Consider the following 27972-nt stretch of genomic DNA (forward strand, 5'->3'; position numbering starts at 1 on the left):
TGAGAGATTTGCTTGGTTCAACTATGACAAGTGGTTCAGGGAAAGAATGGTTGACACTTCAGGCATGTCATGGGGCTCCCATGTTGTGCAGTTATGGCTCACTCACGACCGTGAGGAATTCTGATGTGCCGGTGAGCAGCCAGTCCTTTCAAGGCCAAGGTAACTCCCAGGGTTAAGGACACTCAAGAGCACAATGCCGTGGAGTTATGTTGGCGTTTCAATGAAGGGGGTTGATCAGCACAGAAGTAGTATAAGCATATCTGCACCACTTGTGCTGCTAATCACCCTGCCACCAAATGCACAGGGAAGAGCCCTGGCAGAAGAGGGACATAATGTATTTGAGAATGCCCCGACTTCAGTCCAGTGGCCCCCGCTGAAGAGAAGACTAAGTTATTACCCAGATCAGCAGGCTGCCTCTACACTGCGGGACGGCTTCAGGAATGGCTTTAGGATACCTTAAGGGGGCTCTTTAGCCACAACTCTGTGCAAAAACACATCTTCTGCGACTTGGTTCACTGCTATGAAGTAAGGGAGAAGTTGGCGGCCCAAGATGAGCTTGGGCAGGATAGCAGATTTGTTCCTGTGGCCAGCCCTCCTCTTTTTGGAGATGGTTGTATCACCCCTCGCCGTGGTACCCAAGAAAGAACTGGGTAAGAGTAGGTTAATACACCACCTCTCTTACCCGGTTGGCAGAGCTGTCAACGACTTCATCCCTCAGGAAACTCTTGTTCGATGCAGTATGCATCATTTAATAGCACACTGGACCTTCTCAGAGACTATATAGAGGAAGCCTTCATGGCAAAAGTAGAAAGTCGGCCTTTTGGCTCCTCCCCATGCATCCAGATAGCTTCCCATTGCTGGGTTTTTCGTTTGACATGCGTATTATTTCGATAAGTACATGTCAACGGATTGTTCCATTTCCTGTGCTTACTCAGAGGCTTTCAGCACCTTCCTGCATTGGGAGCTGTCTCGTTGCACAGCTTTGAAGGGCCTAGTTCACTATTTGGACAACTTTCTATTCATCAGCCCATGCATGCTGGGATTCACTCAGAAGCTTTCAAAGTCTGATGCAGATCTTGGTGTCCCACTGGCTGCTAACAAACTGGAGCTGCTGACCAGGGTTTTAATATTTCTCGGCATAGAGTTGGACTCCAACCAGATTCCCTACCAACAGACTCCAGAAGCTGTCTGCATTGGTCTGGAATATACACCAGACACGCAAGGTTACACTAGCATTTGCACAGTCTCTCATCAGGAATCTGTCATTTGCATGCACGGCCATTCTAATTGGGCAAGCATTTTTCCACAGGCTGATTTTGGCATTCATGGCATTCAGAAGAAGCATCACTGGAGAAGGATCATGCACTCGCTGCACGAGGATTTGGTTTGTGAAAGATTCCATGCCAACTTCAATGGCACAGTAGTGTGGTTGCCTCCTCCCGTTTCCAATTCTGACTTAGAACTTTAATCAGATGCCTCAGGTGTTGTGGGGTTTGTCATGTATTGCCAGGGGTCCTGGTGCACAGAAACATGGCCAGAGGACTGGATTCAGTTGGGGATCACATCAAATATCACCTTCCTGGTATTGTTCCTGGTTGTGGTATCGCTACACATCTGGATGAGCATTTGGCCAACAGAAGGGTGATATTCCAGTGCAATAACCTCACCATGGTTCAGAGGTTATTGCACCAGAATCACTAATCACTAGTCTGCCAAATGTGCACCCATGTCTGAATTGCTGAGGGTGATGGTCTTAAGGTGTCTACAGTGAAACATGGTGGAACAGGCAAGGTACATGCCTTGATTGCACAACGAGATTGCTGATTCTCTTTCTCATTGCAAGTAGGAAGAGTTCCAGAGACTGGTACCAGACACTGAGGCGTCAGGGACAACACACCTTTGGACCACTGGAGCGAGGATGCACTCGATCTCCTGCGCCAATCCATCGCACCATCCACCTAGCGAGCCTTTGTGAGGGGTTACAATGCCGTCATGGAATTCCTGGACACTGCTGCAGGGTCACACACCTTCTCACTGGATAGTGGATGCCTTGCAAAATGGAACATCCAGAGGCACATTTCAGGCCAATGTAACGGGCTTTGCCTTTTTCGCCAAAGCTCAGGGTTGGCCCAACCCGGTCATAGACTTCGCAATAAGGCAAGTTCTAGCGGGTTGGGCTAGGTCGAAGCCCTGTGCCCCAGATGACCATAGACCGATCTTTCATGATCACTTGCTGGAGCTGTAGAACGTTTTGCCATCAATGGTGTCAAACCCTTTTGAGATAGCTTTGTTTTGCACTACTTTCACCATCGCCTTCTTTGGAGTGCTCAGAGTAAGTGAGATGGTGGCGGCAGCAGGCATGACAGTTCCAGCCTCCATGCTTTGGACATTTCGGTCTGTGATGGTAGATTGCTGTTCAGGATTAGGAAGTCCAAGACAGACCAAAAGGGTAGCAGTGCTTTGACTGCCTTGACTGCCATGCAGGGACTGCCTATGTGCCTAGTAATGAATGCCTTGCACTATGCTGCTCTTAAGTCAGTCAGAGGGGTTTCAATTCTTAGTGCATGTAAGCTTGCTCCCGCTGAGCCAACATCTGTTCAACGCCATTCTGAAGCACACACTGGGTGTAGCTGGGGTGCAGACAGAGCAGTTCGGAACACACTCCTTATGAATTAGGAATGCCTCCAGCGCTGGTCTCTCTGACTCTATTTAGCACATTGGTAGGTGGTGTTCCCCCATCTAGCTGTCCAGGACAGGTTAATAGCTTTCCAGGTCACTGCACATTCTAGCGAGTTAGTCCATGGCAGCAGCAGGTCAGCACTACTATGACAGTTTGCCCTGAAGCAGCTCCAGTGAAACATGGACCATGTTAGCTGACCTACAGGTAAAAACAATATTGGACTTTTAACATTTTGGCTGTGCTCTTTATTAGACTGGACTAATGATATCAGTTTGTTGGCTTTGCATATTCAGAAAGATTTAAAAAAAAAACAAAAAACCTATAATGGCATGTTAAGCCCTTAGATGAACACCAGATTAGTGAATTTTGGTGTGGGCTCTCTGAGATTTTTGTTTTCTCAAGATTTTTTGTTGATTTATGATGTTTAGTTTGAGTATTTCTGTGAACTTTTGTATTGCAACTAGTATGCCATCTTTTCTTGAGTAATCACATTTGACCAATTTTTTTTGGCTTTGCCCTTTTTAACTTGCAAGTCACCATTTTCAAATTGTTCAAGTTATGTTAGACAAATTATTCAGCAACACTGGCCAGTGCTGAGACCACATAGGATCTTTCAAGAATATCCTTGATTTGCCTATTAGAAAGGTCACACTCTGAAAGATTCTGATGTCATCTGAATTTTTAAGAACATAAGAACATAAGAAATTGCCATGCTGGGTCAGACCAAGGGTCCATCAAGCCCAGCATCCTGTTTCCAACAGAGGCCAAACCAGGCCACAAGAACCTGGCAATTATCCAAACACTAAGAAGATCCCATGCTACTGATGCAATTAATAGCAGTGGCTATTCCCTAAGTAAACTTGATTAATAGCCATTAATGGACTTCCCCTCCAAGAACTTATCCAAACCTTTTTTGAACCCAGCTACACTAACTGCACTAACCACATCCTCTGGCAACAAATTCCAGAGCTTTATTGTGCGTTGAGTGAAAAAGAATTTTCTCCGATTAGACTTAGTGAAGGACATTTATCTGAGATATAGCAAATGTGGTAAACGTGGGATCTGTGAGCATACAGTGGAGTTACAAATGTTCATGCATCCCCAAACTGGAAAAAGATACCCTTTAAGATTCACTTTTAACTAATATGAAAAATGTTGTATATACAATTATATATTCCTGCAACCTTTTATATGTGGGAAAGGTTATTAGACCTGTTAAGGTTCACATTGTGAAACAGAAAAGCTGTTTCAGAAATCTGTAAAAGAAATTACCTTTAGTGACACATGGGTAAGCAGAAGATTCAGTTAATGACCTCAAGTACTCTGTGATTGATCATTTATTCCCTTGTGACAGAGGTGGAAATTTTGCTACTGCTTTATTAAGTAAACAACAGCTCTAGATCTTCATATTAGGAAATTAAATACAGGTGCATTGAATGTTGCCAATGAGTAGCAGTGATCCTCTTTGTGACTTTGATATAGACAGCGAGATATTATAATGGAATTGAAGCCCAGCCAGTTCAATGGATTCCTTAAAATTATTAGCTATGTAAGCATAGGGATTCTGAGTGGTTATATGAGATCAGATGACTCTATATCTGAACAGCCAAAAAATGTCAAACACATTGCTGTTGATTGATCTGCTTTGAATTTTTCCTGCATGATTGGTTGAAGCTTTTAGAAAAATGAACCGCAGTAAGAATAATGTCATTATGCAGCACTTTGATCAGCATGGCATTTATGTTAGAAAAAAAGAAAGAGGTGGTTGTAGTATATTAAAAAAATCCATTTCTGTTTCATTGCTATAAATTGTTGCAGATGTATGTGTTTATTGCAGTGAACCTGATCGTCAAGCATATTTATTTATTCTGTGTTTTATCGTTGTTTGGTAGTGGCCTTCACAACGGTTTAAAAGTGAAACAATACATATAGCAAATGTTGCTTACCTGATGTAACAGGTGTTCTCACAGGACAGCAGGATGTTAGTCCTCACAAATGGGTGACATCGAGGATGGAGCCCACCACGGAAAACTTCTGTCAAAGTTTAAACAGAACTTTGACTGGCCCCTACTGGGCATGCCCAGCAAGGCACTGACCCTGCAGCCAGCAGGGGTCTCCCTTCAGTCTGATTTTCAAAGCTACAGGCAGTGCCTAGAAAGTAAAAATAAAACGAACCCAACACCGCGGGGAGGCGGGCGGGTTTCGTGAGGACTAACATCCTGCTGTCCTGTGAGAACACCTGTTACATCAGGTAAGCAACATTTGCTTTCTCACAGGACAAGCAGGATGGTTGTCCTCACAAATGGGTGAGTACCGAGCTGAGGATGTCCCGACCTGCACCAAATGTACCCAACGGTGTGCAGCAGGCACAACAACTGAGGAGAAATTTGGGAAAGGGCATCCGCACCCTACCGGGTAGGTGGAAGGGTGTTGGTACATCAGGTTGGAAAAAGGTTACGCAAGACAGACTGGCCGAAGATGGAGTCCTGTCTTCCAGCCTTGTCCAAACAATAATGGGCTGCAAAAGTATGGAGAGAACTCCAGGTTGCAGCTTTGCAGATGTCAGGAAGCGGCACCGATCGAAGGTGTGCCACTGACGTCGCCATGGCCCTCACAGAGTGTGCTTTAACACGGTCTTGAAAAGGAATGCCAGCTTGCTCATAGCAAAAAGAAATGCAGTCCGCCAACCAGGAAGAAAGAGCCTGTTTACCCACAGGTTGTCCCAACTTATTAGGATGGAAAGAGACGAATAATTGAGTGCTCTTCCTGTGGGAAACTGTACGGTCTAGGTAAAAAGCTAGAGCCCGTTTACAGTCTAGGGTATGCAGGGTCTGCTCTCCAGAGTTTGAGTGGGGCCTGGGAAAAAAGATAGGTAGTACGATAGATTGATTGATATGAAACTCCGAAACTACCTTAGGTAAAAATTTAGGGTGAGTGCGGAGTACCGCCCGGTCCTGCAGGAGCTTAGTGTAAGGCGGATAGGTAACTAGGGCCTGTAATTCACTAATCCTGCGAGCTGAAGTAACAGCCAAAAGGAATAACACTTTCCAAGTGAGATATTTCAAGTCACAGGAGTGCAGAGGTTCGAAAGGAGGTTTCATTAGACGACCAAGAACCAGATTAAGGTCCCAGGATGGGGCCGGAGGACGCAAGGGTGGCTTTAGATGGAGCAAGCCCTTAAGAAAGCGTGTTACTAGGGGTTGCACTGAAATAGGATTACCCCCAATACCCTTATGGAAGGCGGCTACCGCACTGACATGCATTCTGATAGAAGAGGTTTGAAGACCTGATTCAGAGAGATGCCATAAATAGTCCAAGAATTTGGAGATTGGACAGGAAAGGGGATCAAGGGACTGAGAAGTGCACCATGATGTGTACCTTTTCCATTTGTATGAGTAAGACTTTCTTGTGGAAGGCTTTCGTGAAGCTATCAGGACCCGAGAAACGGAATCTGAAAGGTTAAATGGTTGAAGGACTAACCTTTCAACATCCATGCCGTCAGGGACAAGGCTTGGAGGTTGGGATGGAGGAGGCATCCGTCGTTTTGAGTGAGCAGATGCGGGTCCCTTCCCAGAGGAATGTGCCTGCGGATGGAGAGATCCTGGAGTATTGGAAACCATACTTGGCGTGGCCAGTAAGGTGCTATCAGGATCATGGTTCCTCCGTCCTGGCGTAGCTTCACGAGAGTCTTTGACACAAGAGGGAGTGGAGGGAATGCATAGAGCAGACCGGTTGTCCACTTGAGGGAGAATGCATCCCTCGGCCGAGAGTGCTGGCTCCGAATGAGAGAGCAGTAATCGTCCACTTTGTGGTTCTGAGGGGACGCAAAGAGGTCTATGCGGGGAGAACCCCACTTGTGAAACAGAGAGGTCGCTACCAGAGGATCGAGTGACCACTCGTGTGGGTGGAAGACACGGCTCAGCTGGTCTGCCAATACATTGTCTACTCCGGCAGGTAAGTGGCCCTGAGGTACATGGAGTGGGAGAGGGCTTCCGCCCAGATCTGCGCAGCTTCCTGACACAGAAGGAAGGAGCCTGTGCCTCCCTGCTTGTTTATGTACCACATGGCCACTTGGTTGTCCATCTGGATTAAGATTATCTGATGAAAGAGATGATCTTTGAAAGTGCGGAGCGCATAGCGGATTGCTCGAAGTTCCAGGAAATTGATCTGGTGTTCGGCTTCCTCTTCGGACCATAACCCTTGGGTTTGAAAGTCGTCCACATGGGCTCCCCAACCGATGTGAGAAGCGTCGGTGGTTAGGATTATTTGCGGATCCGGTGGAAGAAAAGGTAAGCCCTGAAGGAGGTTGACCTGAGTCGTCCACCAGGTTAAGGATAGGCGCAGCGCTTGTGTGACTGTGACTATGGAGGACAGAGGCTGAAAAGCTTGAATCCATTGGTGTCATAGAGTCCATTGTGTTACTCTCATGGCTAGTCGGGTCATGGGAGTGACTTGAACCGAGGATGCCATGTGTCCTAGGAGAATGAGGAACTGGCGAGCCGTGGCAGTGTTCTGAGACTGGAGCTGGCGAGCCAGGGACATTAGGGTGTGGACCCTCTGAAGAGGAAGGTAAGCCTTTGCCTGTAAGGTGTCCAAGTCTGCTCCAATGAAGAATAAGGTTTGAGACGGGACTAAGCAAGATTTCTCGTAATTGACAAGAAACCCTAAGGAAAGGAGTGTTTGAATTGTCAATTTTAGGGAGGATTGAGCTATCTGTTGGGTGGAGGCCCTGAGTAGCCAATCGTCCAGGTAGGGGTAGACGTGGACACCTTCCTTCCTTAAGAATGCTGCTACCACTACGAGACATTTGGTAAAGACTCGTGGGGCAGAAGCCAGACCGAAGGGTAGGACACGATATTGATAATGGTCGTGGCCTACGAGAAACCGCAGATATTTGCGATGGGATTGTGTGATCGCAATGTGGGTATAAGCGTCCTTGAGGTCGAGAGAGCACAGCCAATCCCCTCTTTGTAGCAGAGGGAGCAGCGCGCCTAGGGTTACCATTTTGAACTTCTCTTTTTGAAGGTATTTGTTGAGGGCTCGAAGGTCCAAAATGGGACGTAGTCCCCCTGATTTCTTTGGTATTAGGAAGTATCTGGAATAGAATCCCTTGCCTCGTTGAGAGGGAGGAACGGGTTCTATAGCATTTGATTGCAGAAGAAGAGACACTTCCTGTTGTAATTGAGCCAGATGGGTGGATAGACTCCACGCTTGAAAAGGCGGGGAGTCTGCCGGAAGAGTTATGAAGTTGAGGTGGTAACCCTGTGCGATAATTGTTAGCACCCACTGATCTGAGGTGATCTGCAACCAAGGTTGTAGAAAATGGTACAGTCGACCTCCTACAGGAATGTCTGGAAGAGGGGTTTGGCATGTGTTCCCTACAGGGGAGTCAAAGGCCAGCCGCAGGCCCAGGAGGAGGGGCCACAGTAGGCCTTTGTTTCCTAGGCTGACGCGGCTGAGGCCTAGTAGAGGATCGAGCTGGACGAGGCCTGGCCGATGGAGGGTAGTAACGGCGTGGCCGAAAGAACGACTTCTTAGAGTCCTTCTTAAGTGGTTGTTTGGAGGAAACCTCAGACGGAACAGAAGAAAGTTGTTTCAACGTCTCGTGGTGATCTTTCAATTCAGCTACTATTTGCTGAATTTGTTCTCCAAACAAATTGTCCCCTAAGCAGGGTAAATCCGCTAAACGATCCTGGACCTCTGGGCGAAGGTTGGATGACTTTAACCAAGCCCAACGTCTGGCCGAGATGGCAGTAGCTGAAACCTTTGTGGAGGCATCGAAGATGTCATAAGCCGTTCTGATCTCGTGCTTCCCCGCTTCAAACCCTTTGTTAAGAAGGGCCTGAAGCTGTGGCTGGTATTGGTCAGGTAATGTGTCAGCAAAATCTTGCATCTGTTTAAGGATGGCTCTGTTATATTGCGTCATGTAGAGTTGATATGAGGCTATGCGAGAAATCAGCATAGCTCCATGGTACACTTTCCGTCCCACACTGTCCAGGAATTTATTGTCCTTGACAGGCGGAGTGGAGGAGTGTGGCTTTAGACGCTTGGCCTTTCTTTGTGCGGACTCAACCACAACAGAGCGATGATCCAGTTGAGGCTTTTGAAAGCCTGGTGCTGACTGGACGAGGTATGTGGAGTCAGCCTTCTTGTTAACTGGTGATACAGATGAAGGAGATTCCCAGTTTTTCTTTAAGAGATCGAGAAACACCTGGTGAATGGGGATGGAAGCGATGATTTTTGGAGCGTCCAAAAATTGAAGCAGTTCCATCATCTGGTGTCTGTCATCGGTCTCAGATTGCAGCTGAAAAGGTACAATTTCGGACATCTCCTTTACAAAATTAATAAAGGAGAGATCCTCTGGAGGAGATCTTTTTCTACTCTCTGTAGGAGAAGGCGGTGATGGTAAATCTGTGTCAGAAGATGTATCATCACCCCAGGTATCATAGGGATCACTTGGGGGTTGAAGCCCCGATGGACCTGGTTGAGGATCCGAAGGCATCGAAGGAAACCTTGGAGGAACCGGTGGTACAATCGGTACTGGGAACGGCATCGAGGGTTTCGGTGCTGCCGATGGAGTCGGTGCTGGTCTTGGAACCGATGGAGCCAAAGGATAAATCGGTGGAGATATACGAGAAGGCACCGATGGGACCACCCCGGAAGGGGGAATCAGGAACGGTGTTTCTCCCGCCGATGAAAATCCAGTCGGAGACGATGGCGCTGTCGGTGCTACTGGAATCATCGATGGGAGGGCATGTACAAGTGCCTCCATACGTTGTAGTAGCGGTGCCAGCGCTTCCACCAAAGGTTCGGTGGTCGGTTCCTTCCTCGGTGGCGGAGTCGGTGCCGGGGTCGATGCCGGTGGCGGTGCCGGAATCGGTGCCGGAGACTGTGCCAATGGAGGTTGGAATCTTTGCATCGCTTTCTCGATGGCCTCCTGGACCAGCCGGTCCAGTTCTGCCCGGAGACCAGGGGTAACAATACCCGGCTCGACGGGAGAGGGAGGCTGAGGCAGAGCCGGAGGGACCACCGTAACCGGTGGGATCACGGCTCCCACACCCCGAGAGGGTGAGGGTTTCCTCGATGCCTGCGAACGAGACGTGGACGGTGCCAAGTCTGAACGAGGCCTCTTAGTCGGTGGCTCGGCTTGTTCAGAGGTCGATGACTGTGGATCCTCGACAGGCCAAGACTTGTGCCGTCGATGGTGATGCTTGTCCTTCCGGTCTCCTCGCCCATCCGGGGAGGGGACAGGAGTCGACGGCCGAGAAGTCATCGATGGTGGACGGTCACCGGAGGGTTGACGATGGTGGTGCAACTTCGACGGTGCCGGTTCCGATGACGTCGATGCTATCGATGGCATTGGGGTGGGTGCATGGAAGAGGAGCCCCATCTTCTCCATCCTGGCTTTGCGACCCTTAGGTGTCATTAGGGCACATTTGGTGCAAGTCAGGACATCATGCTCACTACCCAAACACAAAACACAAACCCTATGGGGGTCTGTGATTGACATAGTCTGGGTACAATCCGGGCATCGACGGAACCCCGTCGCCATGGCTTAAGGCCAAATTTAGTCGCGGGCTCGGTAATTGCCAACAGGCCTCGAGGGCCAAATTCGACGGTAGTCGAAGAAAAAAGGCAAAATACTTACCGGTTTCCGCGGAGGTGACAAAAATTTGTCGAAGGGAGACCCCTGAGGGGCAAATTTTCTTCGGAAAGAAAAATACCGAATTCCTGTCAGGAACGTGGTAAGAGAGCTCCTTTCACCACGTGGCAACTGCTGCGCGGAAAAAAGAAGACTGAAGGGAGACCCCTGCTGGCTGCAGGGTCAGTGCCTTGCTGGGCATGCCCAGTAGGGGCCAGTCAAAGTTCTGTTTAAACTTTGACAGAAGTTTTCCGTGGTGGGCTCCATCCTCGATGTCACCCATTTGTGAGGACAACCATCCTGCTTGTCCTGTGAGAAAACGTTTTACATGTGCAGTGAACCAGCATATAGATGATTACAATTTGTGATCAATACAGTGGTTTACAGCTGGGAGGCACTGGAAGTTTACAAAGTGTCAAAGTAGTAATAAAACTACAAAAGAAATAGCAGAAAACGATACAGCGATAATATAACTTAATGTGCAATGATTGTCAGAAGGATCGTTGTGATTGCATTAGAGAAGAAGATGTGGGGGGGGGGGGTAGGGGGAGGCTAGGATCAACTGGTTTTCTATTGGTAAGTGAAAAAGGGGAGACGTCTCTTCAATAAACAATAGATCGATAGGAACTTTAGAACTTATTTACTTATTTATATTGTGTGGCAGAAGAAAAGCTTCCTCTGATACAGCCAATAGGCAAAACAGTGTGTCAGGTTAATAAGATATCTATATCTCTGTCCTTGAACAGCATATAAACACTTTTTGTTTTCAACAAGGTTTAACAAGTTATATAAACCTACCATAAACAGGAAATTATGCACCTAAGATATGTGTTTACATTTTGTCCTTGGAAAAGAAGCTTTTACAGTTTATTTGGAGCAATAGTATAAAACAAGGGTGTCAGTGAGAAAGTTAAATATATAAAGCAATGCATATTATCTTTTCTGGTAGTATACATACAAATAGCCCTTTGAGAGGTTATCCAGAATTTATGAACACAAATTGATAAATACATACATAATAAATGGGGATGCTGCTGAGTGGCTGGGTGGGAGAATCTGCTTAATATTTTATTGTTCTGGCTTCTGTCTACCAAAATAAACTGATATTTTCATGGAAAAAATGAGTCATTTTTTTCAAATTATTTTCTCCTGTTTTTGTTCTTGTCATAATAAACCCTGATAAATTCCCAGGAAAATGAAGGTCCCTATGCATAATGCAACTGTACTTGGAGTAAGAGATCCAAACATACAATAAATCAAGAAATCTGACATACTGAAATCAGATTTAACTGCATGCTACCTTTTTTCCAATGAATTGCAAACTATTCAAACTTTCACTGTAGGATAGGAATTGCATATTTTCATTCCTCCTTCCCCCTAACTGGCATTGCATACCTATGCTTGCGACCAGAGAAGTTTAATTTTTAATTTGTTAGCCATAATATTTCTTGCTGACATTGTTCTATTTCCTGCTATATTTCTTCTGTTGTTGTATGTTTTGAAATCTCTATCTAATCTTGCTAGTGTTCTTAGACTCCTGGCTAGTGTGTATTGAAATAACTAATTTATAGAACAAAGGGCTGGTATCTGCAAGAGCTGTTTGCTCCCTCCCACCCTACACCCACCAGCTCCTAGGGTTTTTTCGTCTTAAATAGTTCTAAGGACTTGGTTAAGTGAATAATAAGTCTAAAGTGCCAATCTAACAACTTGTATAATTGTTACTATTAGCAGAATGGCTTTTATTCAGTGTAACATTTGTGGTGCTTATATCTCAAGGCCTACTATTTGCAGACTTGAGGGTTGACCAATTTGTTTTCAGCTGTCTGAAATGAAAAACCAGGTGATGCATTTGAAAGAGGAATTGTTCAGAAGTCAAAAAACCTGCCCTATCTTGAAGCAATCAGAATAGCTTCCCCAGCTTCCCCAGAAAATTCAGAATTCCAAGAATAAATGGTTTACTATGGAATCTGGTAGAACAAGATATGTGACTATAAGATACCCAATTTCCTCAACTGGACAGCATCCTGAATACCCACCATCACTCCCACAGAGAAGTCAGACATCCAAGATTCAGAATCCCAGGAATAACTGGATTACAGTCAGCTCTGGCAAAATAAGGCTTGTGATGAAGACACCCCTAATCTCTCAACTGTTACCCTTAGATAATGCATTTTCTGCTTTGGAAAATGAAGAAGCCCCAGCAATAGAACATGAAGTAACATCTGAAACCCCTTCAACATGGTCAAAGGTCATAAAAGAGTTTCAGTTATCACAGGAACCAATTTGGGAACTCAATCTGATGGAGACACAATGTTTAAAAGCATTCCAGAATGCTCAACTAATAGAAATGCAAACCAGGTGGTCAATGAAAATATAGAAGAAAATAAGAAAGCTGATATCAATGTTATCATCCATCTGGGAACCAATGACCTCACTAGAAACGGTGTCCACAAGGTTCAGGAAGATTTCCAAAATCTAGGGAAGAAGATTAGACACACGCCAAAGACTATTGCCTTTTCAGATGTACTACCTGTTCATGGAAAGGGAAAGGAAAGGTTATGCCATATAGATAATGGTTTTGGCTATGTTGTAGGCTGGGGCCATGTATGGAGCAATAAAAGATTATATGGTAAGGATGGTCTACATTTGTCTGTGGCAGGAAAGAGTATGTTAAGTGAAAAATTCAGATCATACATTATCTGGCATTTAAACTAGCAGGAGGTGGCCAGTGAAAATGGAATGTCACCCCAAGCAATACAGGAAGTAGGAAGAGAAAGTAACAAAATCAATCAGTTAAAAAAACCAGAAAAAGTGACTAGAAAGAGAAGCAGGAAAACTATGACCACAAATGTTCGTAGTTTGAGCAATAATGCTGGCCCTTATGGTAGACACGGAATTGGACATTGTTGCTGTTATTGAAACATGGTTCACTGGTCTCATAACTGGGATACGGCCATGCTTGGAATATGGCCATTCCAGGCTATAACTTGTTTTAAGGACAGAAAGGACAGCTCTATGTCAAAAACAATATCCAAGCAACTGAATTGCAAGGGACATGGGGTAAAGAAGAAATATTATGGACCGTCCTAAAAAGAGAAGATGGTGCTTCCATTTTTACTGATGTGATCTACAAGCTTCCAACCCAAATGGATGAACTGGACAGAGACCTGATCAAAGACATCCAAAAGGTGGGAAACAAGGGAGGAGTGGTGTTTGTTGGAGATTTTAATCTGCTGGATGTGGATTGGAGCATCCCTTTTGAGGAATCTACAAAAAGTAGAGAGATAGTGGATGCCCTTCAAGGTAAACCGACGTGATATGTACTAGTACAGGAACATCGGTATATAAAAGCCTTAAATAAATAAATAAACAAACAAATAAATAAATAAATAAGGTGCTCTGCTCAAACGAATGGTAATGGAACCCATGAGAGAGAGTGTGATCCTCGATCTAGTGCTCACTAATGGGGATAATGTCTCTGATGTTCAGGTAGGGGCTCACCTGAGCACTAGTGATCATTAGACAGTATGGTTCAATATCGCAAAAAGGATATACACAAAGACCTGAGTTTTGAATTTCACAAATATGGTCTTTGTCAAAATGGGGATGCACCTGGAGGAAGAACTGCAAGACTGGGAAAAAATGGGTGAGGTGGAACAACAGTGGGACAAATTAAAAAGAGCTATTACAAAAGCAACAAATCTATATGTTAGGAAAGTAAAGAAGAGTAAGAGGAAAAAGAAACCGATCTGGTTCTCAAGGGAGGTGGCTGAAAAAATGAAGGCAAAAAGAACAGCATTCAAGAAGTATGAAGGATCCCAAAAAAAGGAAAGCAAGGAAGAATACCTGCGAAACTGAGGGAGACGAAGAAAGAAATCAGGAAAGGAAAGGTCAAACTGAAGAAAGAACTGCCAAAGAGGTAAAGCGAGATGACAAAAAATTTTTTCAGCTAAATTAGAGAAGAAGGGAGGCCTGAAGTAGTATAGTGAAATCGAAAGGTGACTAGGAGCACTGTGTGGAGAAAGATGAAGAAATGGCGGAAATATTAATTATATACTTCAGTTCGGTGTTCACTATAGACGACCCTGGAGAAGGACCGTTGCTGATTGACAAGACCGTAGATAGAGACGGGGTACATGAAACTCAGTTTATAGAATAGAATATATGGGAATAACTAGAAAAACTGAAAGTGGACAAGGCCATGGGGCCAGATGAGGTTCATCCCAGGAAACAGAGGAAGCTCAGAGATATGCTGGCAGGTCTGCTGCATGACCTGTTCAATAGATCCCTGGAAACAGGAATGATGTTGTGTGATTGGAGAAGAGCAGTGTGGTCCTGCTTCACAAGAGTGGTAGCAGAGAGGAGGCTGGAAACTACAGGCTGGTTAGCCATACCTTGGTGGTGGGAAAATTAATGGAAACTCTGCTGAAGGAAAGGATAGTGAACTATCTACAGTCATGAGGATTGCTGGACCTGAGGCAGCAAGAATTCATCAGAGGAAGGTCCTGTCAGACAAATCTGATTGATTTTTTTTTTGATTGGGTGACTAAAGAATTGGATCGAGGAAGAGCGCTCAATTTCATCTACTTGGATTTCAGCAAAGCTTTTGATACGGTCCTGCATAGGAGGCTTGTGAATAAAATAAGGAGCTTGGGAATGAGCACCAAGATGGTGGCATGGATTACAAACTGGTTGACAGACAGAAGAAAGGGTGTAATGGTAAATGGAAGCTATTCTGAAGAGAGAACAGTGTTAAGCGGAATGCACAAGGATCCGTGTTGGAACTGATTCTGTTCAATATCTTTGTGAGCAACATTGCGGAAGGAATAGAAGGTAAAGTTTGTCTATTTATGGACGATACTAAGATCTGCAACAGAGTGGACATGCTGGAAGGAGTAAAGAGAATGTAGAGTTATTTAAGGAAGCTTGAACAGTGGTCGAAGATATGGCAGCTGGGATTCAATGCCAAGAAGTGCAGAGTCATGCATCTGGAGTGTGGTAATTCAGAAGAGCTGTATGTGACGGGGGGTGAAAGGCTGTTGTACACGGACCAAGAGAGGGACCTGGGGTGATAATGTCTAGGGATCTGAAGACAGCGAAGCAATGTGACAAGGCAATAGCTAAAGACAGAAGAATGCTGGGCTGCATAGAGACGAGGAATAACCAGTAAGAAAAAGGAGGAAATAATCACCTTGTACAGGTCCTTGGTGAGGCCTCACCTGGAGTACTGTGTTCAGTTCTGGAGACCATATCTCAAAAGGGACAGAGACAGGCGGTCCAGAGAAGGCCAACCAAAATGGTGGGGTCTCTCCATCAAATGACTTATGAGGAGAGATTGAAGGACCTAAATATGAATAACCCTGGAAGAGAGGAGGTGCAGGGGAGATATGATACAGACCTTCAGATACCTGAAAGGTTTTAATGATGCACAATCGACAAACCTTTTCTGTAGGAAAGAAATCAGTAGAACTAGGGGTCAAGAAATGAAACTCCAAGGAGGACGACTCAGAATCAATGTCAGAAAATGTTTCTTCACAGAGAGGGTGGTGGACGCCTGAAATGCCCTTCTGCGGGAGGTGGTGAAGACAAAAACAGTGAAAGAATTCAAAGAGGCATGGGATAAAACATTGTGGATCCCTAAACGCTAGAGGAAGGAAATGAAGAAAAGAGTGCATGGGGGTAAGTTGCTGGTGCGGCGGTTACTACCCTTAACCAATATGCCTTCATACTGTTGATACAACTCCATTATTGCTCTCTGCTTCAACGACAGGGGGAAAAGAGGGAAAAGGGAATTGGATTCAGACAGCAACCACAAGGACCCTGACTTTTACGGTCCAGAGAAACAAATAAACATGGGAGTAACTTACTGATGCAGCTGTTACTACCCTTAACCAATAAAGTTTGATACTTTTGATGTAACTCCAACATTGCTCTCTGCTTCAAAAGCAACAGGTAACGGGATTCAGACCAACAAGGGCACTGACTTTTACAGTCTGGGAAACTGATAAGCATGGGGGTAACCTGCATGGTGCAGCAGATACTACCATAAGCTTGCTGGGCAGACTGGATGGACCATTTGGTTCTTTTCTGCTGTCATTTCTATGTTTCCTTGTTTCTATGTTCTTACCTTTGCAGGTGACCGCTGTTTCCTTTTCTTTTTTTTCTGCAAATCAACTGGCTCTTGCAATTGTGTTTTTTCTGCTATTTGCTCTTCAATTTCATCTGTGAATTTCATTTCCTGCTTTACATTTATCTGTAAGAGACATTGAATGCCAGTTTCAAGAACCTGCTATATCGTTTTCATCAAACAAGGAATATACTGGTATTTAACAGAGCAGTTTTTGGAAAGGCCGGCAATATTACAGTGGTTAAAACACTAAGCTGTGAATCCAGAAGCCCCTGAAGCCTCTTCATTGTGATCCTGAGCAAGTCAAGTAATTTACTTTTGCTCAGACTTAATATTTTAAAGTTCTACTGGAGTCAAGCCCATGTAAATTACCTTGTGCAGCTCTGTCAATACAAATGGAGCTATAAAAATAGATACTAATGGCCATGAAGACAATGACCCATCAAATTATTTTTTCACCCAAGTTATTAATATACTGGGCAAAAATTCAAAATACTGAGATAAAACAAAAACAAATATTGATCAGGTCAATACTTTTTTGAACTTTCCATGCAATACTTTCATAGTGTAGTGAAAAGCAGTCAATATTATGATAAAGAGAAAACAAGACATGACCAGAAATTTAAGTATTCAAAAAATGTTCTTTTTAAAAACCCGCATTAAACTCTGAACTATTTGAAACCATGAATGGAGTCTCATTTGTATATGTAGAGCAAGCTTGGATGGCTAATTTACATCACAGAAGTCAATGGAGCCAGAGTTTACACATAAAATGAAAAATATTGAATATAGCTACCTTAGACTGTGCCCATTACAAAAAAGGGCTCTCTGAATAATAACGTACAGTTGCTCACCTGTAACAGGAGTTCTCTGAGGCCAACAAGATGTCAGTCCTCACAAATGGATGACGACATCAAATGGAGCCTGCCTCAGAACTTTCTAGAAAAACTTTGAGCATGCCCTTCATTTTCTAAATTAGCTTAAAATGGAGAAACCAAGAGGCGGCTGGCAAATTTGGTGAGAAGTGGCATCCTGCTGTCCTCTGAGAACACCTGCTACAGATAAGCAACTTTGCTTTCACAAATGACAAACAAGATAGCAGTCTTCACACACAGGGAATCACAGCTAAAGACTGCCCTGAACAAGAAATGTTTAAACCCTGAACCAGTGCGAATAAGCCATTTCCTGTATTTTCTATCTTTTTTTTTTTTTAGGAGCAGCTTGGAACAAAAATAATGGGATCTAGGAGGGATGGACTTGAGTTTTACATCTCAAAGAAATTCCTCAGGACAGACTAGTTGAACCTACTGTTACACCGGGAGTCCCTGCTCAAACAATAATGTGATGTGAATATGCGAAGAGAACTCCACATCGCAGCTTTACAGATCTTCCTGGAGAATGATCTTAGATGGCTACCAAGGCTGCCATTGCCCTCACATTATGAGCCTTGCCATGGCAAACCTGAACAGAACAGAAGAAAGTGCAACTTACTAAGCAATTAGATAGAATGTGGTTTAGCAACAGTAATCCCAGGTTTGTTAGTGTCAAAAGAAACAAAAAGCTGGGTGGACTTTCTAAGGGGCTTCAGTCTGCTAAAGGTAGAAGGCCAAGGCTCTTTGTAGTCCAAACTGTGCAAGGCTTGTTCACTTTTGTTGACATGTGGCCTGGGGAAGAACACTGGAAGGCAAACAACTGGTTAGGTGGAAGTCTGACCATCTTGGGCAGGATGCGTGTGTAGAACTAACCTACCATGAAAAAATTTGGTATAAAATGAATAAGTCACTAGAGCCTGGAGCTTACTAACTATGCTGTCAAAATGGCCACCACCAAAAATACAACCGTCCAGGTCAGGTTCTTCAGCTCACAGGAGTGCAGAGGCTCAAATGGAACGTTTATCAGCTGGATCAATACCACATTGAGGTCCGAAGCCATAAGAGGAGTTTAGTTTATTTTGTCTTTATGTAACACCTTTCACCACATAAATCAAAGCCGAAGGATTGATAGGAGACTTAAAATGAAGCAAGGCTGCATGAATTGGACAGCTAAAGGCTATACAAAGATTGACCTACCTTCTGCATAGTGGTGATAGGTGTCAACTGCACTAAGATGAACTCTTACTGAGTTGGTCTCGAGACTTGACTCAAAGATATAGAAAGTAAATCCAGCAGTTTTTCTATGGAGCTGGAGAAAAAAACCTACGGCTTTCCTCAAACCAAAATGCAAACCTCCTCCATTTCGACCCTTAGGACTTCCTCATGGAGTCCATATAGGAAAACAAAAGAACCAAAGACACATCCTCACAAAGATTTAAAGTTTACACGACTACTCTCTCAACAACCAGACTGTGAAAGCCATGGCCCTGCTGTTGGGATCCTAATCCAGATTGATGAGGGCTGGGGAATTCCCCAGCATTATTGGATCTCTGTTAGCTCACATAGGAGTGGGAACCAAATCTGTCTTGGCCAAAAAAGTGCTATAAGAATCATAGCCCTCTGCCCCTTTTGAGTTTCAACAAGGTCTTCACAACGAGAAGAAATGGAGGATATGTATACAACACTCTCTGGTCCTAATTCAAAGCAAGGGCATCCAAAGCTAGCTTGCCTCGAGTCCCTCTCCTGGAGCAGAAGAGTAGAACATTCCTGTTCTAAAGTGATGCAAACAGATCCACCATGGGTGTCTCCCCCCAGTCCATAGACCATAGGGTTCCAGGACCTGACTGTTTATCCGCCAGGACATTTCCTTGCCTGTCAGGTATGATTTTGAGGACCATTCCTTAAGAAATGTCCCAGTTCCACATCTGGACAATCGCTTGACATAGAACGTATAATCCTATTGCTTCATGCCTGCCTATGTAAAACATCGCCACTTGATTGTCAGTCTGGACAAGGACTACTTTGTTGGTCAACTGATCTCTGAAACCCTTCGGTGTGTACTGATCTGCCCCTAGCTCTAGGAAGCTTATTTGATGAAGCTTCTCCTAAGTTGACCAAAGACCTTGTATGCAGAGCTCTTCTACATGGGCTCACCACCCCATGTTAGACACATCAATGGTTAGGACAATTTGGACCAGAGGAATTTGGTCAGATTGGAATGGATCAGCTAGCAGGACAGAGAGTCCTTGAATATCCTATGTGGATGCGGTCTCAAAATGCTGAGTGGCTTGAATCCACTGTGATCTGAGAGTCCATTTGCCTCTAATCATATGAAGATGTGTGTGAAGGGACTAAAATAAACTGTTGATGCCATGTGGCCCAAGAACTGACACATCCCATGCTGATGCCCGAATACTTGTATGAATCTTTTCCACTGTGGTTATCAATGTGTTAGTCCTCTGCTGTGGGAGGAAGGCTCTTGCCTGAATCATATCTAGCAGTGCTCCTATAAACTCCAACTGGGATAATGGGCTCAAGTGGGACCTGGGTTAGTTGATGACAAACGCTAGTAAATCCAACTCCCACATGATTCAGTGGTACCTGCCTGAGAAGTGCACTTGACTAACTAATCATTTAGATAGGGGAACATTTGTACCCCCAGCTTGTGCAGATGTGCTGCCACCATTGCAAGACACTTTGTGAAGACACATGGGCTAATACTGGGCTAAAAGTTGAGTATGATACTGGAAGTCATAATTCCCTACAATGAATCTGAGATATTTTCTGTGAGCTGGAAACAACTTTATGTGGGTGAAAGCATCCTTTAGAGAAGGCATAACTAACCCCCTTTTTTAAAAAATGGAATCAAGGTGCCCAGGTAAATCATCTTGAACTCTTCCTTCTTCAGAAACTTGTTCAAGGCCCTTCGGTCTAGGATAGGATGGAGCCCTCGAATTTTCTCTGGAATCAAATATATCTTAATTGATCAATGTGAACAATTTTACTCTTTCCACTCTCTTTTCCTTGGTGCTATAGGCTCAACAGCATCAGTCTGTAAGAGAGCCGAGAGCTCTTTTTGTAGCAATTCCTGATGAGATATTCCCCAAGCGGGATTAGGTGGATGATTTGGAAGATTGCCCAATATGTGTAATCTGTATCCTTTTTGTATTATGTGGAGGACCTAAGAGTCTGAAGTTATACTGGCCAATGGTTTACGTAATTCTCAGCCTGCCTCTGATAGGAAGGACCTTTAGCATGGATACTGACATCTGGGCCATGGTCTCTGCAATCTAATCAAAACCTTGCCCCAGGTTTTGGCTAGGGTCCTGGATGTAGCTTGTGGCCCTCTGCTCATAGGATGAGCATGCTGCTGACAGGACCAAGGAGGAAAAATAAAATGTTTCCTTGGCTGATAGAGATGTTGCTTGAGTACCCTTGGATAAATCCTAGATGAGGAGGGTGGATCTGGAGTGGCCCTAGAGAGTTGCTGAAGTATCACAGTGTTAAGTTTTGCCGCTCTCTAACTCTCCTCCAGGCTGGCGGGCCTGGCCGCAGTGGGACGCCATCAAGCTGCCATGCAGCAGGATGCCATTGGTATTGCTGTCATCCGAGTTCTCTTTAGGTGTGCGCGCCCAAAGCCACTTCTTTTAAAGAGCCCGTGGCAGGAAAAGCCATGGTGCCCTTGGATGACATCACAGCATTTTGCCCTACAAAAGGGCTTCTCAGACGTTCCAGGATTGCTTCAGCAAACAGATCTTTTGCCTTGTAATTGTTTCAACTTGCTTGTCTTCATTTCTAATCTTTGTCTTGCTCCGGTTTCCAGTTTCAGTCTTGCTCCACATCTGTCTCCAGCTTCAGCCTAGTCCTTCAGCCTTGTCTGGTCTCTAACCTTGTCCAGCTCTTCAAATCTGTATTCAAAGTCCTTTGGACTTTGTCATAGCCTGGCTCATGCCAAGACTTGTTTGCCCGCCATCTGCTGAGAAATTAAGGTCCTGCCCTTGAAGTTGTGTCACGTGCACCATGGCAAGTGGGGCTCAAACTCATGTCGTTCACAACATACAGTGTTTCTTTATCTGGGCCACTGCTTCCTCAATCTTAACTTCAAAGACATTCTCTCCATTGCATGGCACGTCAGAGAGTCTTTCCTGGACATTCAGTTGGGAGGTCTGAGGCCCACCGCCAGGCAAGTCTGCTGACACCAGTCTCCATGGTAAAGTCTTTCGATGCAATCTCAAAAACCTCAAAAGGTTGACCTGACCATGTGTTTTCTGCACTCTACACCCTTGTCCACCAGTGTCTGAAGTCATCACACTGCTTTTCAGGAAATTGTTGTGCCATTTCCCTTAATTGCTTCAGAATGTCCCATATATTGGCTCATGAAGAGCTAATAGGATGCAACACTGAGCAGAGCTCCCTGAAACACTTTTCTCCCAAGAGCATTTAAGGTGTGAGAATCCTTCCTCATGGGCACCAAGGAATGGGCTCTGGACCTCTTGGCCTTCTTGCAAGCAGATTCGATCACCACAGATTAGTGTGGCATTTCCTTCTTCTTGAATCTGGGAGTCTTCTGGACACAATATATTGTGACTTCTTGTTTATGGAAGCCACAGAAGAGGTTCTCCCACATCCTCATTTGTACTTCCTGAAAGATTTCATGCACTAGGACTAGTAAAGTTTCTGGTCTCATGAACTCTAGGATGCCCAACAGCTTGATCCTGGATTCTTCCTCTTACAAAGCAAATTAAATGGTCTCAACCATTCTCTGGATAAATCTGGCAAAGGAAAGATACTCTGACGGAGACTTTCTCCTTTTCTGAGGAGAAGGGGGGAGGGGGTTAGAGAGAAGACCTATTGATTCCTCCTGATAACAGAAATCTTTAGCATAAACCCAGGAATACTCCTAGTCAGAGCTTGATTTATAGGCTGGTGGCATGGACCCAGACCTCACCCAAATAGCAGACAAGGCCTTAGAGAGGGGAGCACTTGTCTATTGGGGCCCTGAGCCCAATGAGCTTCTGCGTCTTGGGAAGTTCACCCCCCATCCCCCCAAAGGCTACAAATCATTATCAGTGCAGTTGGTATCAATGTCTCTGCCTTTCCAGGTACCGGTATTGATGCCGATTCTCCTCTAGGCAGCTCAAAGGACTCCAGTATTGGCTGGACATTAATCTGCATAGACACCAATTCCTGCTAAGTTGCAGCATCAGTGTTACACATTGCCCTATCCAAAGCCTGCTGGATCTTCCTATTCAGCTCCTCCTCAAAAGACTGCCAAATCCAACACTGGTTAGGAGGCAGGGGGATGGCCTCATCTTCCTGGGATACCAAAGGTACATAGGTAGCTGTCACCTGGACACTTGGAAACTGTTGCGATTCCCAGGATCGAATGGAGGATGAGTGAGCTCTCCTCACCAGGGGTACTCTTGGGGAGATTCAAGGCAGCCGCCAGAAAGACCCCACTCCCCTCATTGGGCATCAACAGACTCTGTATACTTCCTGTCCTTCACCCGATGCACATCAGCACTCCTAGATGCTGGAACCAAAGAGACTGAACCCTTTGCTTTCTTCAGGTGGGAAGAGAAAAATGGTCTATCCCCGTGGTCCTTCCTGGAGCTCGATGTTGAGGGAGTTTGATACCTTCTCAATATTGATGCACCTCCTTAATCTATCGATTCGAATACCTATGGGCTGGACTCATAGTCCCGAAGTGCTTCTCCATAAGGTTGAGCTGGGATTGACATCCCCTTGGGCTCATAGCTGCACAAAGGGACACATCCAGACTGGTTCTCAGAGAGATGCAAAAGGAGCACCTCTCAAAAGCACTGGTTTTATCCATTTGGGAACTGAACAAAAAAAACAAAGGCAGCAAAAACAAATGACCGACAAAACTGAAATTAATGCCACCTTGATTTTATTTAAAATTTTTATATACAGATCTCCCAGTACCAGATTGACCAGAACGATGCACCAGTGCACATATGGCCATCAAAATAGAAAGAAAATTTAGTAACAGAATAGAGACCCATAGGGCCTGTGATAAATGAATTCTGCCCTCGTAGGAACCTGAAGGATCCTTTTAAGCAGGAGAGAGAAAAAATAGTGATCTATGGGCGCCAGGGAAAAGATGATACTGAAGGGTGCCCCCCATCCACAGTTGTTTGGTAGTATTGCATGCTGTACATGCCCAGTAGGAAATTCTTAAAGTTTCTATAAACTTTGAAGTAAAGGTGCATGCTGAACATGCCCAGAAGGGAATTCTTAAAATTTCTATAAACTTTGAAGTAAAGGTTCAGTGCTGGGCTCCATCTGATGTCACATGTGTGAGGACTGCCATTCTGCTAGCCCTTAGAGAATAGTTAATCACTTAGAGATGAAGGGATCAAAATAGTATTTTTGTATAAACCATGTCTGAGTTTTAAGTTTATTTTACAAGATATGTAATTAAGAGCAAGGATATCATCCAGTTTAGAGTTAACATAACCTGAACTTTTCATAGATATCTATCATTGTCACATAAAATTAATCATCAACCTTTACTGTCATTATGGGACCAGCTGCAGATGCTACTACATCCTTTAGGGCTCTCTTCTCCAAAATGGAAAACCAGAAGGACCTGTATATAGGCATCTATGAAGTTGTACCATATCTGTACATTAACTGCATAGGAGAACCATCAACTGCTAAATATCTAGAGGTCCATATTCAGCCACTATGCAACTGTGCTAGTTAGCCAATTATACATAACCAGCTAACTAGCAGGGTATATTCAGCAGCGCAGTCATGCCACTGAATATACCCAGCTATCTTAAAGTTAGCCGGTTTTACATAACCTGCTAACTTTAGGACAACCCTACAGCCCAACCAGAGTTAGCTGCAGACGTTAACCGGCTAACTCCAAATATCAGACTTACCAGTTAACTTAAGCAGCTAACTCCACTCCTCCCAAGAATGCCTCCTGCCCACCCTTTCTTAACTGGATAAGGGATGAACATAGCTGCATAAGCCATTTAGATGGATAACTATTACATTACCCATCTACTTGGCTTTTGAACATGGACCTCTTAGTATTTATAGAAAAGTGAACTGGCAAGAATGAGATGTAGATACATTCTTGAAAAGCAGTCCACATTTTATAAAGTGTTTATTTTATTAAGATAAAACAAAATTGCTTACCTGTAACATTTGTTTTCTGAGGACAACAGGATGTCAACCCAGACTTATATCAAGGTTTCTAGAACTTTGACTATCTCACTGGGCATGCATAGCATGCCACTATATTGCACATCTACACAGGAACCCCTTCAATCTTGATCCTTAGCATTATAAGGAGAAACCAACTCCAAGGGAAGGTGGGTGGGTTTTGTGCAGAATGACATCCTGCTGTCCTCAGAGAATATCTGTTACGGGTAAGCAATTCTACTTTCTCCAAGGGCAAGCAGCATGGCAGTCCTCAAATGTGGGGAATCCCTAGTGTTGAACAAAAAAAGGGGAAACAAATGCTAACAGGCACAATAAACTATTTTTGCTGGCAAAAAGCCTTTATATTAATTTTATAATCCATGCTATGAGGAGCAGCCTAGAAGAAAAACTAACAGGTCCTAGGAGAGAGTAGAATTGGGTTCTACACCTCAAACAAATTCTGCAAGACAAACTGGCCGAACCTACTGTCACATCAGGAGTCCTTGCCCAAATAGTAATAAGATGTGAATGTGTGGAAAGAACTCCTCTCGTAGCCTTGAAGATCTCCTCCATAGAGGCCAATCTTAGGTAAGCCACCAACGCTGTCATAGCTTAAACAGAGTGAGCCTTGACATGGCCCACCAGATTCAGTACTGCCTGAGTATAACAGAAGGAAATACAATCTGCTAGTCAATTAGATAATATCTGTTTGGCAATGGCAATCCTTAGTTTGTTGGTGTCAAAAGACAGAAAAAGCTGCGTGAACTTTAGATTGGTTTCAGTCTGCTCCAGGTAGCAGTCAAGGCTCTCTTGCAGTCCAAACTGAGCACTGCTTGTTCACCTTGCTAGACATGTGGTCTGGGAAAGAATATTGGAAGGATGACGGACTTTAGGCAGGTATATCTTAGGATGGCTATGCAGAACCATCCTATAATGCCAGGCACACTAAAGTGGCTGCGACCAAAATATGACCTTCCAGGTCAGGTACTTCAGATCACAGGAGTGCATTGGCTCAAAGGGAGCTTTCATCAGCTGGACAGAACCACACTGAGGTCCCAAGACACAGCCAGAGGCCTAATGGATAGATTCAAATGAAGCAGGCCCTGCATGAATCAGACAACTAAGGCTGTAATGAGAGGAGTTTACCTTATATATAACTTGTGATAAACGCTAATTGCACTAAGGTGAACTCTTACTGAGTTAGTCTTCAGACCAGATGCAGATAAATGTAGACAGTAATCAAGCAGTTTTGTGTAAACCAGGAGAAAGGATCTAGGACCTTTTCCTCACACTACAAGGCAAACCTCTTCTGTAGGATTTCTTAGTGGAATCCTTTCTTGAAGCTAAAAGAACATGAGACATATCATATCCTCTGAAAGATCAAGAGGTTGTAAAGGTCAGCCTCTCAACATTCAAGCAGTGAGGGCCAGGGACCTGATGTTGGGATCACACAACCTGCCCTAATACTGCATGATGATATCTAGGGAACTTACCAGCCTGATCAGTTATCTGATGGACATCTCCCTCAGGAGTAGGAACCAAGTCTATTTCAGCCAAAAGGGAGTTATGAAAATCATGGTACCCTGGTCTTCAGTCTGTTTCAACAGAGCCTTCAGAGGATACACATACAGCTAGCTAGCCCTTTGTTACGGCTATGGCTGCTGTGCAACCGCCTCACCACCAGGGGTCCCTCTAGAGCTGGCTCCCCTGACAGGCCCAGTCTATCTCCCTTCTCCTCTCTATGTTCTGGGCTTTCCCTTATAACCCTGCCTGACAGTTCCCTCAGTGCTTCGGCATCGAGCTCGCCTGGGCTCCCTGCTCTAGCCTTCCTTGCTTGCTGTGCGTGTGGTCCTTTGACCTTGCTTTGCCTAGCCTTGCCTTGCGTGGCCTTCGGGCCTTCTGTCTTGCCTTGCCTTGCCTTGCGTGGCCTTCGGGCCTTCTGTCTTGCCTTGCCTTGCCTTGCGTGGCCTTCGGGCCTTCTACCTTGTCTTGCCTTGCCCTGCCTTGCGTGGCCTTCGGGCCTTCTGTCTTGCCTTGCCTTGCCTTGCGCGGCCTTCGGGCCTTCTACCTTGTCTTGTCTTGCCTTGCCTTGCGTGGCCTTCGGGCCTTCTGTCTTGCCTTGCCTTGCGCGGCCTTCGGGCCTTCTACCTTGTCTTGTCTTGCCTTGCGTGGCCTTCGGGCCTTCTGTCTTGTCTTGCCTTGCGTGGCCTTCGGGCCTTCTGTCTTGCCTTGCCTTGCGTGGCCTTCGGGCCTTCTGTCTTGCCTTGCCTTGCGTGGCCTTCGGGCCTTCTACCTTGTCTTGTCTTGCCTTGCGCGGCCTTCGGGCCTTCTACCTTGTGCTGTGTATGGTCTTCGGACCTTCTGCCCTGCCTTGCTTACTGTGCGTGCGGTCCTACGGGCCCTCTGCTCTACTGTCTGTGTGTGATTGGCCTACGGGCTCTGCCCTGCTTACTGTGTGTGGCCTACGGGCCTTCTGTGTGGGTGTGGCCTACGGGCCTTCTGACCTGCCTTGCCCCGCTTACGGTGTGTGGCCTACGGGCCTTCTGTGCGTGTGTGGCCTACGGGCCTTCTGACCTGCCTTGCCCCGCTTACGGTGTGTGGCCTACGGGCCTTCTGTGTGTGTGTGGCCTACGGGCCTTCTGACCTGCCTTGCCCCGCTTACGGTGTGTGGCCTACGGGCCTTCTGTGTGTGTGTGGCCTACGGGCCTTCTGACCTGCCTTGCCCCGCTTACGGTGTGTGGCCTACGGGCCTTCTGACCTGCCTTGCCCCGCTTACGGTGTCTGGCCTACGGGCCTTCTGTGTGTGTGTGGCCTACGGGCCTTCTGACCTGCCTTGCTCTGCCTCCTGCCCTGACCCAGCCTGAACCTAAACACTGCTATCTGCCGCCTGCCCTGATCCAGCCTGAACCCAGACCCTGCTAACTGCCGCCTGCCCTGACCCAGCCTAGACCCAGACACTGCTACTTGCTGTCTGCCCTGACCCAGCCGGGCCCCAGACACGGTTTCCATCCATCCCTGTCTCTCTCCACCTGGAGCCACCCTTTTGGGTGGTGTTCACTACCCCTGAACTCAGCCCAAGCGTAACACCCTTGTTCTAATCTAAGGCAAAGGCATAAGTGAACCTTTTCTGGAACAGAAGAGCAGAACATTCCTATTCTGAAGGGACACATAAATTCACTATAGATTTGTCCCACTTGCAGAATATCTGGTTTTCTACCCTGCAGTCCAAAAAAGGACCTTCACCCATTATAATCTGTTATTCAACTGTATGAAAGGAGGAAGAAGACCTCAGAAAAACAATGCTGTGTCTATAAAAAGCTCAAAGGCATCTTGTTTCAATCATAGGTCAAAAAACCTCCAACCTCCATTCAATTTTATTCTTTTCCTTAGTGAATGCTGTAACATACACAACTTACTTATTTTTGTAAGAATCAATTAACTTTATGCAATCACAATAGCAATGGACATTCAG

General features: G+C 45.3%; 1 protein-coding gene across 9 annotated transcripts in view; it reads right to left on the reverse strand.

Annotated features, from left to right (window-relative positions):
• ZNF148 (zinc finger protein 148) overlaps positions 1–27972 on the reverse strand; it is a 278252-nt gene that overhangs the window by 154187 nt on the left and 96093 nt on the right. For all 9 annotated transcript variants that reach the window (XM_029605277.1, XM_029605273.1, XM_029605270.1 and 6 more), the window contains one exon: positions 16450–16575. In XM_029605277.1, the coding sequence (XP_029461137.1) occupies positions 16450–16575 (126 nt within the window). The remainder of the gene's footprint in view (positions 1–16449; positions 16576–27972) is intronic.

The sequence above is a fragment of the Rhinatrema bivittatum genome, chromosome 6 (assembly GCF_901001135.1).
Source record: "Rhinatrema bivittatum chromosome 6, aRhiBiv1.1, whole genome shotgun sequence".
Lineage (NCBI taxonomy): Eukaryota > Metazoa > Chordata > Amphibia > Gymnophiona > Rhinatrematidae > Rhinatrema > Rhinatrema bivittatum.